The sequence below is a fragment of the Cygnus atratus genome, unplaced genomic scaffold (genome assembly GCF_013377495.2).
Source record: "Cygnus atratus isolate AKBS03 ecotype Queensland, Australia unplaced genomic scaffold, CAtr_DNAZoo_HiC_assembly HiC_scaffold_88, whole genome shotgun sequence".
Classification (NCBI taxonomy): domain Eukaryota; kingdom Metazoa; phylum Chordata; class Aves; order Anseriformes; family Anatidae; genus Cygnus; species Cygnus atratus.
The window spans coordinates 14,701-29,008 of record NW_026110213.1 but is presented as its reverse complement, the minus strand read 5'-3'; the positions used below and the strand labels follow the sequence as shown (position 1 = coordinate 29,008).

At 61.9% G+C, this 14,308-nt stretch overlaps 2 protein-coding genes across 2 annotated transcripts; one reads left to right on the top strand and one right to left on the bottom strand.

Moving 5' to 3' along the window:
* The first annotated feature begins 1,905 nt into the window (after nt 1-1,905).
* THAP7 (THAP domain containing 7) lies at nt 1,906-6,093 on the top strand. Its single transcript, XM_035572339.2, has 5 exons — nt 1,906-2,000; nt 3,095-3,174; nt 4,406-4,561; nt 5,240-5,380; nt 5,496-6,093. Exons 2-5 carry the CDS (start codon nt 3,095-3,097, stop codon nt 6,016-6,018), a joined length of 900 nt encoding a protein of 299 aa, XP_035428232.1. The 5' UTR covers nt 1,906-2,000; the 3' UTR covers nt 6,019-6,093.
* Nucleotides 6,094-6,790: 697 nt separating this feature from the next.
* Nucleotides 6,791-14,050, bottom strand: LOC118261482 (long-chain fatty acid transport protein 2-like). Its single transcript, XM_035572338.1, has 10 exons — nt 13,567-14,050; nt 11,626-11,835; nt 11,025-11,183; nt 10,114-10,238; nt 9,845-10,039; nt 8,963-9,053; nt 8,527-8,725; nt 8,332-8,429; nt 7,425-7,555; nt 6,791-6,967 (listed from the first exon to the last, which is right to left on the bottom strand). The coding sequence occupies exons 1-10, from the start codon at nt 14,048-14,050 to the stop codon at nt 6,791-6,793; spliced, it is 1,869 nt and encodes a 622-aa protein (XP_035428231.1).
* Between the last annotated feature and the right edge of the window lie 258 nt (nt 14,051-14,308).

Here is a 14,308-nt window from a genome sequence, read left to right as displayed (position 1 = left end):
GAGCCAGGGGGATTATGGGATTGTGTAGGGGGCTGTATGGGGCTAGGGGGATTATGGGGGGGGCTCTGGGGGGAGTGTATAGGGCCAAGGGGATTATGGAATTGTGTGGGGCTTGGGGGGGCTGTATGGAGCCAGGGGGATTATGGGATATTGGGGGCTCGGGGGGGGCTGTATGGGGCCGGGGTATTTATGGGACTGTGGGGGGGGGCCGTATGGGGCCAGGGGGTTATGGGACTGGGGGGGGCCCCGGGGGGGGGGGGCTGTATGGGGCCAGAGGATTTATGGGATTGTGGGGGGGCTGTATGGGGCTAGGGGGATTATGGGATATTGGGGGCTCGGGGGGGGGCTGTATGGAGCCAGGGGGATTTATGGGACTGGGGGGGGGGGCCGTATGGGGCCAGGGGGATTATGGGACTGGGAGGGGCCCCGGGGGGGGGCTGTATGGGGCCAGGGGGATTTATGGGATTGTGGGGGGGCTGTATGGGGCTAGGGGGATTATGGGACTGGGGGGGGGGGGGCGGGGGGGGGCTGTATGGAGCCAGGGGGATTTATGGGATTGTGGGGGGGGGGGCGTATGGGGCCAGGGGGATTATGGGACTGGGGGGGGCCCCGGGGGGGGCTGTATGGGGCCAGAGGATTTATGGGATTGTGGGGGGGCTGCATGGGGCTAGGGGGATTATGGGATATTGGGGGGCTCTGGGGGGGGCTGTATGGAGCCAGGGGGATTTATGGGATTGTGGGGGGGGGGCGTATGGGGCCAGGGGGATTATGGGACTGTGGGGGGGCTGTATGGGGCTAGGGGGATTATGGGATATTGGGGGCTCGGGGGGGGGGCTGTATGGAGCCAGGGGGATTATGGGACAGTGCGGGGGGGTCTCTGACACCCCCCCCCCCCCACCAAAAAAAAATCCCCTGGCTGCCCCCAGGTGCGACCCCCTGACGCTGTCCCGCACCGTGCGCCGCATGCTCCGGGGCGAGGACGAGGACAGCGAGGACAGCGAGGACAGCGGGGGCAGCGGGGGCAGCGGGGGCAGCGGGGGGCAGCGGGTCCCCCCCGTGGGCCCTCGGGGAGCCCCTCGAAACCGCCGCCGGCCCCCGGGGGGGCCTCGAAACCGCCCCCAAGGAGCCCCTCGAAACCGCCGCCGGTCCCGGGGGGGGCCTCGAAACCGCCCCCGGGGAGCCCTAAAAGCGGCTCTGACCCTATAAGAGCCCCCCCCCCCCCCGGGACCCCCCTGACCCCCCCCCCCCACACTTTTGGGGGGATGGGGTGGGGGGTGGGGGGCTCTACAGAAGGGGCGGGGCTTAATGGGGGCGGGGCTTATGGGGCGCAGCGTGGTGACACATTAAAGGGTCTCGGAGGTGTTCGAAACCCACCCGGAGCCCTTTTTGGGGAAAGACCCCAAACCACATTTTTTTAGGGGGGGGGGGGGGAACTTGAAACGCCCCCTCCCCCCCCCCCCCCGAACCTTGCTGGGGGGCACCCTGAGCCCCCCCCGTATCCCAATTTGTGCCCCCCCCCCCCCCCAATTCCCTTTCAACACCCAGAGTGGGAGGGGCCTTAAAACACCCCAAAACCTTTTTTTTTTTTGGGGGGGGGGGCTGGAAACCCCCCTCAGCCTCAACCTGGGGGGCTCAAAACCCCCTGAAACCCCTTTTTTTTGGGGGGGGGGGGGGTCCTGACCCCCCCACCCCCCCCCAAAAGCGCCGGGGAGCCTTGAAACAGCCCCAAGGGGGGGGGGGGGGCCTCGAAACGGCCGCGCGGGAGGGGCGGGGCTTGTTATGCTAACGAGGGCGCGCGCCAGCCAATCCCGGCGCGGCATGCAAATGAGGGAGCGCGCGCCGGAGGGCGGCGCGGCGCGGCCAATGAGGAGGGAGAGGGGGGCGGGGCCGGGGCGCCGCGAGACCCCGGGAGTCTCGCGAGAGGTTGGGGCGGGCGGAGGAGGAGGAGGAGGAGGAGGAGGCGGCGGCGGCGGAGGAGGCGGCGGGATGGGAGCGCCGAGGTGAGGCCGCGGCCGGGCCCGGCCCCGGCCCCGGCACCAAGCCCCGCCCCCAGCCCCGCCCCCCGCCCCCCGCCCCCCCCCAGGGTGGGGGGCACCGACCCCGGGGCTGGGGGGGCTCCGCCGGTGGCCCCTGGCCCGCCCCTTCCGCGCCCCCCCCCCCCCTTAGCAACCGCGGCCCTTAGCAACGGGCTGCCCCTTGCCCCGTGACGTCATCGCCCCCTCCCTCACCCCCTCGCCCCCCCCCCTCCTCCCCAGGGCCTTCTTTATGGGGGGGGGGTCCCGCACGGTTGGGTAGGGGGCAACTGGGGGAGGGGCTATGGGGGCAGTTGGGGGGCTGGGGTATTTCGGAGGGGGGTCTGGGGGAGCTCAAGGGGGCGGCTTGGGGCTTTAAGGAAGCTCCTGGGGGGGGCACTGGGGGGGGCAGCAGGGGGGGTGGAGGGACCCTGGAGGGGGCGCTGGGGGTTTGGGACTGCTCGTGGGGGGGCACTGGGGGCTGTGGGGGGGCACCTGGGTGTGTGGTGGGACCCTGGAGGGGGCATTTGTGGCTCTGAGGCAGCTCTTGGGGGGGGCGCTGGGGGCTGTGGGGGGCTCTGGGGTGCATGGAGGCACCCTGGAGTGGACATTGGGGGGTTGGGACTGTTCGTGGGGGGGGCACTGGGGGCTGTGGGGGGCACCTTGGGGGGAGACAGAGGGACGGAGGGACCCTGGATGGGGTGCTGAGGGTTTGGGACTGCTCGGGGGGGGGCACCTGGGGGGCTGTGGGGGGGATCTGGGGGTTGGAGGGACCCTGGAGGGGGCGCTAAGGGTTTGGGACTGCTTGTGGGGGGGCACTGGGGGAGCTGTGGGAGCTCCAAGGGGTTACGCAGGGCTCTGGGGTGGGGGGGGTATCTGGGGCCAACAGGGGGAGCATGGATTTAGGGGGGGGCTCTGAAGGGGGACACAGGGATTTGGGGGGGCACCAAAGTGCCTGGGGTGTGCTGAGGGGGGGCACTTGGGGGTCTCAGCATCCGGCTGTACCTGGAGGTGCATGGAGGGGCTGGCAATTTTGGGGGGGGCTTCCCATGGGAGACCCTTCTTGCTCCCCCCATCCCCAGATGCCCCGTCACTGCTCTGCTGCCGGCTGCTGCACCCGCGACACCCGGGAGACCCGCAACCGAGGCATCTCCTTCCACCGGTGGGTGCCCCCACACCTCCTCAGGGGGCGGCCCCCCCTGTGGGGACCCCTTGTTGCCCCCCAGATGGCCTTGCTGAGGGGGCTCTCCCCGTTTCTCCCTTTGTGGCGGTTTTATTTTGGTGTCTTTTCACCTTTTTGCTCTTGGTTTAATCCTCTCAGTGGTTTAGTCCAGGTGTAACCCCCCCACCCCCCCCAGTGATCGTTTGGCCCAGGTATACCCCTCTCCTTTAGCAATGGTTTGGCCCAGGTGTTCCCCCCCCCCTTTTTAGCAATGGTTTGGCCCAGGTGTTCCCCCCCCCTTTTTAGCAATGGTTTGGCCCAGGTGTTCCCTCCCCCCCCCTTTTTAGCAATGGTTTGGCCCAGGTGTTCCCCCCCCCTTTTTAGCAATGGTTTGGCCCAGGTGTTCTGCCCCCTTTTTAGCAATGGTTTGGCCCAGGTGTTCCCTCCCCCCCCCCTTTTTAGCAGTGGTTTGCCCCAGGTGTTCCCTTCTCCCCCCTCCTTTTAGCAATGGTTTGGGCCAGTTGTTTCCCTCCTTCCTCTTTTAGCAGTGGTTTGGCCCAGATATTCCCCCCCCCTTAGCACTGGTTTGGCCCAGGTTTCCCCCCCTTTTGGCATTGGTTTGGCCCAGGTGTTCACCCCCCCCCCCCTTCTTTAGCAATGGTTTGGCCGAGGTGCCCCCCTTTTAGCAGTGGTTTGGCCCAGGTGTTCCCCCCTTCCTCCCCCTTTTTGGAATGGTTTGGCCCCTGTATTTTCCCCCCCTCCCTTAGCAGTGGTTTGGCCCAGGTGCTCTCCCCCCTCCCCTTTTTACCCCTTTTAGCAATGGTTTGACCCAGGTGCCCCCCCCCGTTTTAGCAGTGGTTTGGTCCAGGTGTTCACATCCCCCCCCCTTTTAGCAATAGCTTGGCCCAGGTATTTTCCCTCTCCCTTAGCAGTGGTTTGGCCCAGGTGTTCCCCCCTCCTGCCTTTAGCAATGGTTTGCCCCACGAATCTGCTTCCCCCCCCCTTAGCAATGGTTTGACCCAGTTATGTGCCCCCCCCCCCCCCCCAAATTTAGGAATGGTTCAGCCCCCTCCCCATTAGCGAACCCTCCCTGGCCCGTTCCATTTGTGGCTGCTGGGGGGGAGCCGTCCCCCCAGCCTCTCAAAAAACAATATTTTGGGGGGGATTTCGGCCACGAAACCTGACGTGACCCCCCCCCCCCTTTTTTTTGCCCCCCCCCCCCCCCCCCCAGGCTGCCCAAGAAGGACAACCCGCGGCGGGCGCTGTGGCTGGAGAACAGCCGGCGGCGGGACGCGAGCGGGGAGGGCCGCTGGGACCCGGCCTCCAAGTACATCTACTTCTGCTCCCAGCACTTCGAGAAGAGCTGCTTCGAGATAGTCGGCTTCAGGTAGCTAACGAGGCACTTAATTGAGCCGCTCCTTCCGCGGAGAATGGGCCCCAGTAATTAAGGAGCCCCCCCGTAATTAAGGACACCCCCAAATCCCCCCCCTACTTCGGTTTAAAGTGGGCTTCTCCAGACCTCCCCCTGTTGTGAGTGGAAATGGTTTGCTCCAATCCATCACCCCCCCCCCCCCAGTGCCTCAGTTTCCCATTTTGGGGTCCTGTTCCCCCCCCCCCCCCCAGATGCTTTTGGGGGTCCCAGGGATGTGGGGGTTATGCCCCCCTCCCCCAGGGACTTTGTGGGTTTTGGATCCCTCTAAAGACACCCCCAGGGCTTTTGGGGGACCCCCCCCCCCCCCCCCGAGTTTTAGATCCCTCCCAAAACCTTTCCTAAATTTTTGGGGGCACCATTAGGACCCCCACCTCAAACCTCTGGGGTTCATGGGTCACCCTCCAACATTTTGGGGTGTCCCTTTTTACCCCTCCAGGGCTTTGGGGTACCCTGGTGACTTTATTGGGTTTGGGTCTCCTTGGTGACACCCTACCCACCCCCCCCCCACCCCCCCCCCAGGGTTTTGGGACCCTCTAGGGCCTTTGGGTTTTGGGGTCCCTATGGGTTTTGGGGTGCCCCCCACACACTGACCCCCCTCTCTCCCCCCCCCCCCCCCCCCCCCCACCGCTGCAGCGGCTACCACCGCCTGAAGGAAGGGGCCGTCCCCACCGTCTTCGAGTCGACCTCCCTCAAAACCCCCCGGGCCGCCAAGCCGAAGCCCCCCCTGCCCGACAGCGACACCCCAAAGCCCCCCCGGGCCACCAAGAAGTGGAGGTGAGTCCCAGGGTGGGCACACGGTCCAGGAGGTGACACAGGACACTGCCACCATCTCCCCCCCACCCCACCCCCCCCGCCCATTTTAACCCCCCCCCCCCTTTTCTCCATACAGGCAGGACCCCCCCACACCCCCACCGGACCCCCCCTTCTCCACCGACGTCTCCTGCTTCCCCCGAGAAGGCGAAGACCCTGGGGGCGTCCCAGCTCTTCCCGGCCCTTTGGGCGCACGGGGTCCCCTCCCGGACACCCTTTTGGTGGCCACGGGGGACGAAGAAGCCACAGACACCCCTGCCCTCCCTGAAGGGGCCCCCCCGGCGCCCCCCCGGCCCGTTTCACCTTCCCTCTACATGCTGCGGCTGCCGCCGCCGGCCGGGGCGTACATCCAGAGCGAGCACAGCTACCAGGTGGGCAGCGCCTTGCTCTGGAAGCGCCGCGCCGAAGCCGCCCTGGACGCCCTGGACAAAGCCCAGCGGCAGCTCCAGGCTTGCAAACGCCGGGAGCAGAGGCTGCGGCTGCGGGTGGGCGAGCTGCAGCGAGAGCGACGGGCCCCCCCCGAGGGCCGGAGGGTCCCCAAGGAGCCCCCGCCGCAGGGCACGGAGCCGCAGGTGCTCGGCGGTGCCGACGGCGGACAGTGAGGGCTCGCCTCCTCTTCCTCGCCGCGGCGCCGCTGGGAAGGTTTGTAAATAAACAAAGCGTTTTCGCCTTTTCTATGAAAAAACCAAGGCGACGGCTCGCATCTGGGAACACTGGGGGGGTAAAGGACAGCGTGCCCAAGTTGGTTTTGCTCACTGATCTGGCAGGAAACAGTTTTGCGGGAGAAATCAGCTGGATTGGTGAGCTAAACCGGCTCAGCGAGGCCATTGTAGATGAGCAGCGGGGTTGGGCGTGCGTTGTGTTGGTCCCCGTTTTTGGGGAGCTTGGGGCTGCTTTCCTGAGCTGGTTTAGGCGCTCAATCCGGCAGAAAATCGGGTCAGGGAGAAATACATGAGTTTTGCACCAGATTTGTGGGAAGAACAGAGCGTTTTGGGGCGCGATCTGTCTTCATGGCCAGCCCTTGGGCAAGCAGGAGGCTGGCACCGAGCAAGTATTCCCCTCCCAGCAACGGGGAGGATTTGGGGGCACGATCTGAAGGGGAAAACCCACAGGCTGGTCCCCAGAAAACATCCCTCGTCATCCAGGCACCCGTCTGGACCCAGATAATGAGAACTAAGCCTTTAATTTCCGCAGCCAGCACCGTGCGGAGGCGCCGGGCACGATGCTAAGAACCAAAACCAGCCTCTCGCCCTCGTCGTGCTCCAATGCTGTTATAAACTTCCCTGAAGGAAGCAAAAATGCCTGATTAGCCCCCAGATCGGCTTCGCCTGTCACCCCGAGGCAAGCATCAGCCCCGCCGTGGCGAGGCTCCTTCTACAGGTTGAGCTTCGCCTCCTGGATGGCAGCGTAGATGTCGGCGTTCATGGGCACGTAGGATTTCTTCTTCTCGTCGCGGAAGAAGAGCGGGTCCTTGATGATGTTGGGGTCAAAGCCTTCTCTGACGAGGTTGCCTTTGCACTGCTTGAAGGTCCCCGTGATCTCCAGGGCTTCCTGTGGGGACGGATGGCGTCGTCAGAAACGGGGGGACAGGTGGCATTACCGGCGTGGCATGATCATCGTTGGAATCATGGGGACACTAGCGGGTGTCGCTGGCACGGCACCGTCGTTGGAAAGTGGGGACCTAGATGTCATCGTTCAACGTGGGGAGTCGTTGGCACAGGGGGACCCAGGTGACAACGCTGGAAGCGGTGACCCCAGTGTCACCATTGGCTTGGGGACCCAGAAGGTATCATTGGAAATGGGGCGACCCAAAAGATGTCATCAGAACTGGGGGATCTTGAGACCATCGTCAGAAATCTGCCCCAACGCCACCACCAGCACGAGGAGACCCCAACGGCGTCATCAGCTCTGGGTGCCGCCACCACCACCAGAAGCCCCAACCCCATCGTTGGAAGACAGGAGGCCGAAAACCACCCCCTGGAAGCCCCCCGAAGCCGGGGCCGCTCACCTGGATGCGCACGAAGCGGGGGGCCGCGTAGCTGGGCAGCGTCTCCCTGGTGAAGGCATAGAGGTTCTCGCCCTCGAAGCTCATCCCGGGCTCCAGGCGGATGGCTGCCATGCCGCACTTCCCCTCGCACCCTGCGAGCAGAGCTGGCGGGTTATTTTGGGCAACTGAGTCTCGTTTTGCCCTTCTTGGTGGCCACTTGGACCATTACGGGGAGCTGTTGTGTGCCCAAAGCAATGCTGGGTGCTTATTTTGGGTCAGTGTGTCCCATTTCAGCCCTCGTTGTGACCATCGGGCCGTTACGAGGATACACGGTGGGTCCAAAACCCCAGGCACTTCTCTGGGGAAACCAAGTCCCTGGTGGCCATGTGGACCATTACCGGGGCATGTCAGTTGCCCAAAATAACATCAGATGCTTCTTTTGGGCAACCAAATCCTTCTATGCTCTCTGTGGTAGCTGCTTAGACCATTTAGGAGGCGTGTTGCACGTCCAAAACAACATTGGACGCTTGGCTTGGACAACCGGGTCACCCCTTAACCTTCTTGGAGGCTGCTCAGACCTTCACAGAACCACGCTGTGTGCCCACAGCAGCGCCAGACACTTATTTTGGGTGACTAAATCCTGGTTTTGCTTCCTTGGTGGCCACTTGGACCATTATGTGGATGTGTTACTTGCCCAAAACAACACTGGATGCTTATTTTGGGCAACAGAGCCCTGTTTTACTCTTCTTGGACCACTGCAGCAGCAGTTGTGAGCCCAAAACAACACTGGCCTCCTCTTTTGGGTCAACAAGTCCTACTTGAGCCTTCTTGGTGGCCACTCAGAGCAACGTAGCCCACATCACGTGGCTGAAGCATCGCTGGATGCTTATTTTAGTCCCACTCGCCCTCTGCACCGCCCTGTACTCACCCGGCACGGACACCCCGTAGACGTTGACCTCCTGGATGAAGTTCACCATGGCCAGAGTGGCCTCCACCTCTGTCGTGGCCACGTTCTCCCCTTTCCAGCTATGGAAGCGAAGGGATGGAGCTGTGAGGAGGAATTCGGGCTGGGAGATGGCATTGCCCACGTGGACGTGGGAACGACCGCGTTGGAGAGGGTTACCGGAAAGTGTCTCCCACACGGTCCTGGAAGTAGACGAATTTTTCGTGGTCCATCATGAGGAGGTCACCGCTGTTGAAGAAGGCGTCGCCTTTGACCAAGACGTCTCTCAAGATCTTCTTCTCTGTCTTCTTGGAATCGCCCGCGTAGCCATAGAAGGGGGTGTTCTTGGTGATTTTGATGACCAGCAGCCCCGTCTCACCTTCGGGGAGGGAGAGGAGGGTTGGGGCCAGTCAGCAAAGTGCCTTGGTGCCAGAGAATGTCATCTCCGTGCCCCACGGGGTGCTTGGGGATGCTGCTGTTCTCCTTGGTGCTTTTCTGGTGGCTCCCAGCCACCAAGACGATGGTGATAAAGACCAAGAGCTGGCTTTGATGTATCTCAACCCTCTGTTGTCTCTCCCCTGCCAAAAAGGCCCTCGCAAGGCTCATCTCTTCTTACCGGGGCGGACGCGGATGCAGAATCCTCGCTCGTCGCGTATGGGTTCGTCCTGCTCCACGTTGTACTTGATCAGCTCAAAGGGAGCGATACTCTGGAGGGCAGAGGAGGAGAAGTCAGTGGGCGGAAGAGAAATGCAGGAAAAAAAATGGGTGGGAGGACATGCTTCCAGTGCCAGGTCCAATCCATCATTATTCGCTCGTTAAAACCCATGGACCCCACCGCACCCAATTCCAACATCTTGCATAGCCTTGTTTTCCGTCTGAACTAATCGCCTAAACTTTTATATTTAAATAAGATTTAATTAAATGCATTCAACTGCTCGCCAAGCTCATCCACCATACCTTTCAAATGAAAGGTCTGGGGGAGAATACCGAGAGCTGCAACTGTTGGAAAAGGGTGGAAAAAAATAGTTTTGCAGCTTTTGCTCGACATGCTGGTGGTTGGAGAGCAAGAAGTGAGACCAAGTGGCCTTTCTTGGGGCTACAAAGGTGTCCACGTCGCCACAGACACTCCAAAAAATGGTCTTGGAGTCAGTGCTGTTGAGTCAATGTTTGCCAACGGGGTGGAAGGGACTTCTTTTGGACGTGAAGAGGGGATCTTGAAGATCCCACTCTTGCATGAACCCAACCTTGATGGACTGTTGAGTCAATACTGCCCAACCAGGTGGAGGGGACTCCTTTTGGGTGTGAAGAGGGGATCTTGAAGATCCCGCTCTTGCAGGAACCCTACCTGGTGGATGGCGTTGGTTTCTCCAGGTTGGTCGCTATGAGGAGGGCAACCAAGGGATTCCTGCTCTTGCGTCAACCCAACTTGAGGGACAGCATTGGCATCCCCAAGGTGGTCTGCGTTTGTTCCCTGCCATCATCACCGCTGGTGGCTCACCTTGAGGAACGCATTTGCTCTTCCCACGGCCCCGATCTTGCCGGTGTAGTTGATGAAGCCGGCATTGCCCTCGGTGGCCCCATAAAACTCCCAGATGGAGATGGGCCCGAAGCGCTGGAGGAACTCCTTCCACACCTCCGCCCTCAGGCCGTTGCCCACTGCCAAACGCACCCCGTGCTTCTGGTCGTTGTCGCGCTGCGAAGGGAGGAACCATCTCAGCACCCGCCCCGTGGCGTCGCGTCCCCCCAGGGGTGAATTTCAGGCCTCACCTTGGGCGTGTTGCAGAGGTAGCGCATGAGCTCGCCCACGTACTGGATGACGGTGACGTTGTAGCGGCGGCAGTCGTCCCAGAACTGGGAGGCAGAGAACTTGGCACGCAGGACGCAGGTGGCTCCTGCAGGGACATGGTGGGGTGATGATTCCCTCCTCTTTTCCCTCTTTTTTGCCTTTTTCTTCATCCATCCATCCATCCATCCATCCATCCATCCATCCTCGTGTCTTTTTTTACTCATTCCCATGTTCACCCATTATCTATAGCCTCCTCTTTCCTTTTCTGTTGTCTCTTCATTCCTCTTTCTTTCCTTCTCCATCCTCACTTTTTTGTCATCTGTCAGTCCATCCATCCCCCCATGAATCCATTTATCACTGTAAATATCTCTCCTTTTCTTTCCTGCACCCATTTTTCCATTGTCCTTCAGTCCATCTCCAGAAGACAGATGTCCACTGATCCATCGCCATTAAAACAGCCACACATCTGTCCATTTCTATCAGCCCATCCATCTCTAGAAAACATCCATCTATCCTTCTCCATAAAATACTCATCCATCCAGCTACACAAATCCATCCATCTCTGGAAAACATCCACCTGTCCTCCATAACATATCCATCCATTCATCCATCCGTCCATCCAGCTCCATAAAACATCCGTCCAACTCCATAAAGCATCCACCCAACTCCGTAAAATGTCCCTCCAGCTCCATAAAACATCCATCCATCCATCCATCCATCCATCCATCCATCCATCCATCCATCCATCCCCTATCTACGTACAGCTCCCTCTCCCCTTTCGTCCCCTCTCTCTTTCCTCTTGCTTCTCCCCACCCATTTCTCCATCCGTCTATCCCTGTCTGTCCGTCCGCCCCCCATGCTGGCCAGGCCACGTGGGGCGCGGGGTACGTACCGACCTCGAGGCACCCTCCCACCCCGATGAGCAGCCCGGCCGAGTGGTAGAGCGGCAGCGTCGTGTAGATGTGGTCGGTGGCCCGCAGCCCGCAGATCCGGCCCAGGTTGGCCACCATCATCAGCTTCAGCTCCGTGATCACCGCCGCTTTGGGCAGCCCTGGGGTTGGGAGCGGGGGGTGGGAAATGTCCTCCGTGGAGGCGCCCGCCTGGGATGGGAGGGCGAGACCCTTCCCTCGGGGTGCTGGGTCTCCGTCCCTAGAGGCCTTCAGACCTTGCTGGGAGGAGCCGTGAGGAACCTCATGGTGTGTTGGTTGGGGTGGGATCTGGCCCTACCAAGGAGGTCCTGTCCTCCCTGTCCCAGTGGGGACATGGTGGCTCTCCGTCCCTGGGGACACCCAACCCTCACGTGGACACAGCCACGAGCAGCCAAGCCCAGGGGGACTCAGGACAGCCAGGGTTGGAGAAAAAAAAACCACAAGACCCCACCAACCTCCCTGGCGTCACCCACACCATCTTGCCCACCCCTCCAGCTCCTCGCCCGTAGCACCCAAGCCCCCCCAGATGCCGTTCTCCGAGGAGGAGACCCTCCGTGGCCTCACCGGTGGTGCCGGAGGTGTAGATGTAGATGGCCTTGGAGCTGGCGGTGATGCCGGCGCGGTAGTGGCCGGGCAGGGGCTCGTCGGAGGCCGTCTTGATGGCAGGCAGCAGGGCCTCGACACCCGGCGTGGGCGACTTGGAGCTCAGGTAGAAGACCTTGATGCCGTCACGCTGCAGGTCTGGCAGCACTTCCTCCAGGGCGTCCTGGAGCTCTGCGGGGACAAGGGGACACAGTACATGGTGAGGAGGTTCCCAAACTGGGAGGGTGCTCTGAGCATCCAAGAAGGGAACCGAAAGAGTCTGAGATGGGGGCTCCGTGTACCCCAAGTGGGTGCCGTGGTCAGATGCAAGCCAGGGCATCATGGTTGGGCTCCCCAATGACCCCAGGTGGGCTCCCAATGGACCCCAAATGGACACCCCAATCACATGGGCATCATGGTTGGGTTCCCCAGTGATCCCATATGAGCTCCCAATGGACCCTAAATGGACACCTAGATGAGTTGGGTACCCAGGGCATCATGGTTGGGTTTCCCCAATGATCCCAGGTGGGCTCCCAGTGGACCCCAAATGGACACCTTGATCATATGGGCACCCAGGGCATTGTGGTTGGGCTCCCCGGTGATCCCAGGTGGGCACCCGATGGGCGCCTTGACCATAATGGGGACCCTGAGCAGCCCAAATGAACACCACAAGGATCCCAACTGGGCACCCAAAGCACCCCAAAAGGGCACCCGGTGTACCCCAAATGAGGACCTCAATTGGATGGGCACCCTGGGCACCCTGGATGGGTGCCTCAAGGATCCCAGTTGGGCACCCCAACAGGACCAGCACGCAGAGTGACCCATATGAGAGCCCCGAGGATCTCAGCAGGGCACCCAAAGCACCCCAAAGGGGGCACCCTGCGCACCCTGATGGGTGCCCCAACCAGGTATGTACACGAGTGTTTTCTTCCTGCCTCCTGCCCCCAAAAACGTCCTTGCGATGGAAACAAAAGGACCTTTGGCCCCGGCAACGATCTGGCAATAATTAACCCGTAGCCTTGGCACGGCCAGTGCACCCCACGACACTGACCGGGGCTTGGGGGGTGCACACGCGTGAGCAAAGGGCTGTGGCCGTGGCCACGCCTGGGCGTGCAAACATGTGGCCCTGTGTGAATGACCTCTTGCACGCTTCCACGCCCTCCACAAACAGCAGCCACCCACGCACGCGATGTGTGGAGCAACACGGGCACACGTGCAAGAGCAGCTAGGGGCACTGACCGGCGTGCAAATGCACGCACAGACACTGACAGGCGTGCAGGCACGCAGAGTCACACGTGTAGAAGTGGTACATGCAAATTCATGCAGACACACGTGCAGGCAACAGCACGTGCAAATGTGCACAGCCACTGACACAAACACAAGTCCACGCATGGACACTGACAGGTGTGTAAATACATGCAGGGACACTGACATGCATGCAGACACACACGCATGGACACATGCACACGTGCAAATCCGTGCACGGACATCGACGCAGCCACTGATGCACATGCACATAAATGCATGAGGAGATGCTGACATGCATGCAGACATACACAGGCACTGAGATGTATGTAGGTCCATGCACAAACACTGGCACGTGCAAACATAGACATGCATGCAAGTCCATGCACAGACAAGCATGCAAACGCACACTGACACGTGTGCAAACATGCACAGCCACTGACATGCATGCAAAGCCATGCACAGCCACCGACACACCTACAAATCCATACACAGCCACTGACACACGTTGCAACAGCATGCAGAACCCCCAACATGCATACGGGCACACTTGCAGGCCACCAAAGTGTGCAACCCCTGCATGAAGCCATGTGAGCAGCAGCAGCAGACCCCCCCCCCACACACACACACACTTCGCACCCCCCCCACCCCCCCCCACCCCCCCGGGGCACCACTCACCGGTGCTGGCGAGCACGAAGGTGGCCCGAGCGGCAGCGAGCGCGTGCAGCAGCGCCTGGCCCCGCACGTTGTAGTTGAGGCACGCCATGGCGCAGCCCAGCTTGGCCAACGCCAACCATGTCCAGATGTAGGTGGGCTCGTTGGGGAGGAAAACGGCCACGGTCTGGCCCGGCTGCAAGCCCAAGCGCTGGGAGAAGACGCGGGCGGCGCGGGTGCTGAGCTGCTCCACGTCCCGGTAGGTGTAGAGCTCGTCCTGGAACAGCAGCAGGGTGCGGTCGGGTTGGCGTCGAGCGTGCTCCTGGAACACCTCGAGGAGGGTGACGGCGGGCCGGCGGGACAGGCGGCGGTGACACCGCAGCGAAGCCCCCGCCAAGGCCACGAAGATGCCCAGGTCCGCCCAGAGGAAGGGGAACAAGCGGTCCCGCAGCAGCAGCAGCAGCAGCAGCAGCAGCCCGGCCACCGCTGCCGTGACCACCCCCAGCATGGTCACCCCGCGGCGCTGGGCTCTGCAGGGCAAGGTCCACCGCCCGCGCGCACCTTGCCCCGGCGCGTTTGCCCCTGGGGTGGTTTTGTTTTTCTTTCTTTCTTTTTTTTTCCCCCCCCCCCCCCCCCCCTGACGCTGCAGGCCCTGCCCCGGTGAAGGGTGTGGAGCGTCACCGCGGGGGCGGCTTGCGTCACCGGGTTCCTCGTCCGTCTGTCCGTCCGTCCATCTGTCTGTCCGTCCGTCCGTCCACGGCACCTG

What these genes read in the sequence shown, in the direction of transcription:
- THAP7 (XM_035572339.2), top strand. Translation starts at nt 3,095, where the DNA reads ATGCCCCGTCACTGCTCTGCTGCCGGCTGCTGCACCCGCGACACCCGG. An exon ending in CGAGGCATCTCCTTCCACCG is followed by an intron (nt 3,175 to 4,405) that starts GTGGGTGCCCCC and finishes CCCCCCCCCCAG; the next exon opens with GCTGCCCAAGAAGGACAACC. An exon ending in TTCGAGATAGTCGGCTTCAG is followed by an intron (nt 4,562 to 5,239) that starts GTAGCTAACGAG and finishes CCACCGCTGCAG; the next exon opens with CGGCTACCACCGCCTGAAGG.
- LOC118261482 (XM_035572338.1), bottom strand. Translation starts at nt 14,050, where the DNA reads ATGCTGGGGGTGGTCACGGCAGCGGTGGCCGGGCTGCTGCTGCTGCTG. An exon ending in GGGAGGGTGCCTCGAGGTCG is followed by an intron (nt 10,239 to 11,024) that starts GTACGTACCCCG and finishes ATGTCCCTGCAG; the next exon opens with GAGCCACCTGCGTCCTGCGT. An exon ending in CTACGGGGTGTCCGTGCCGG is followed by an intron (nt 7,556 to 8,331) that starts GTGAGTACAGGG and finishes CTCTGCTCGCAG; the next exon opens with GGTGCGAGGGGAAGTGCGGC.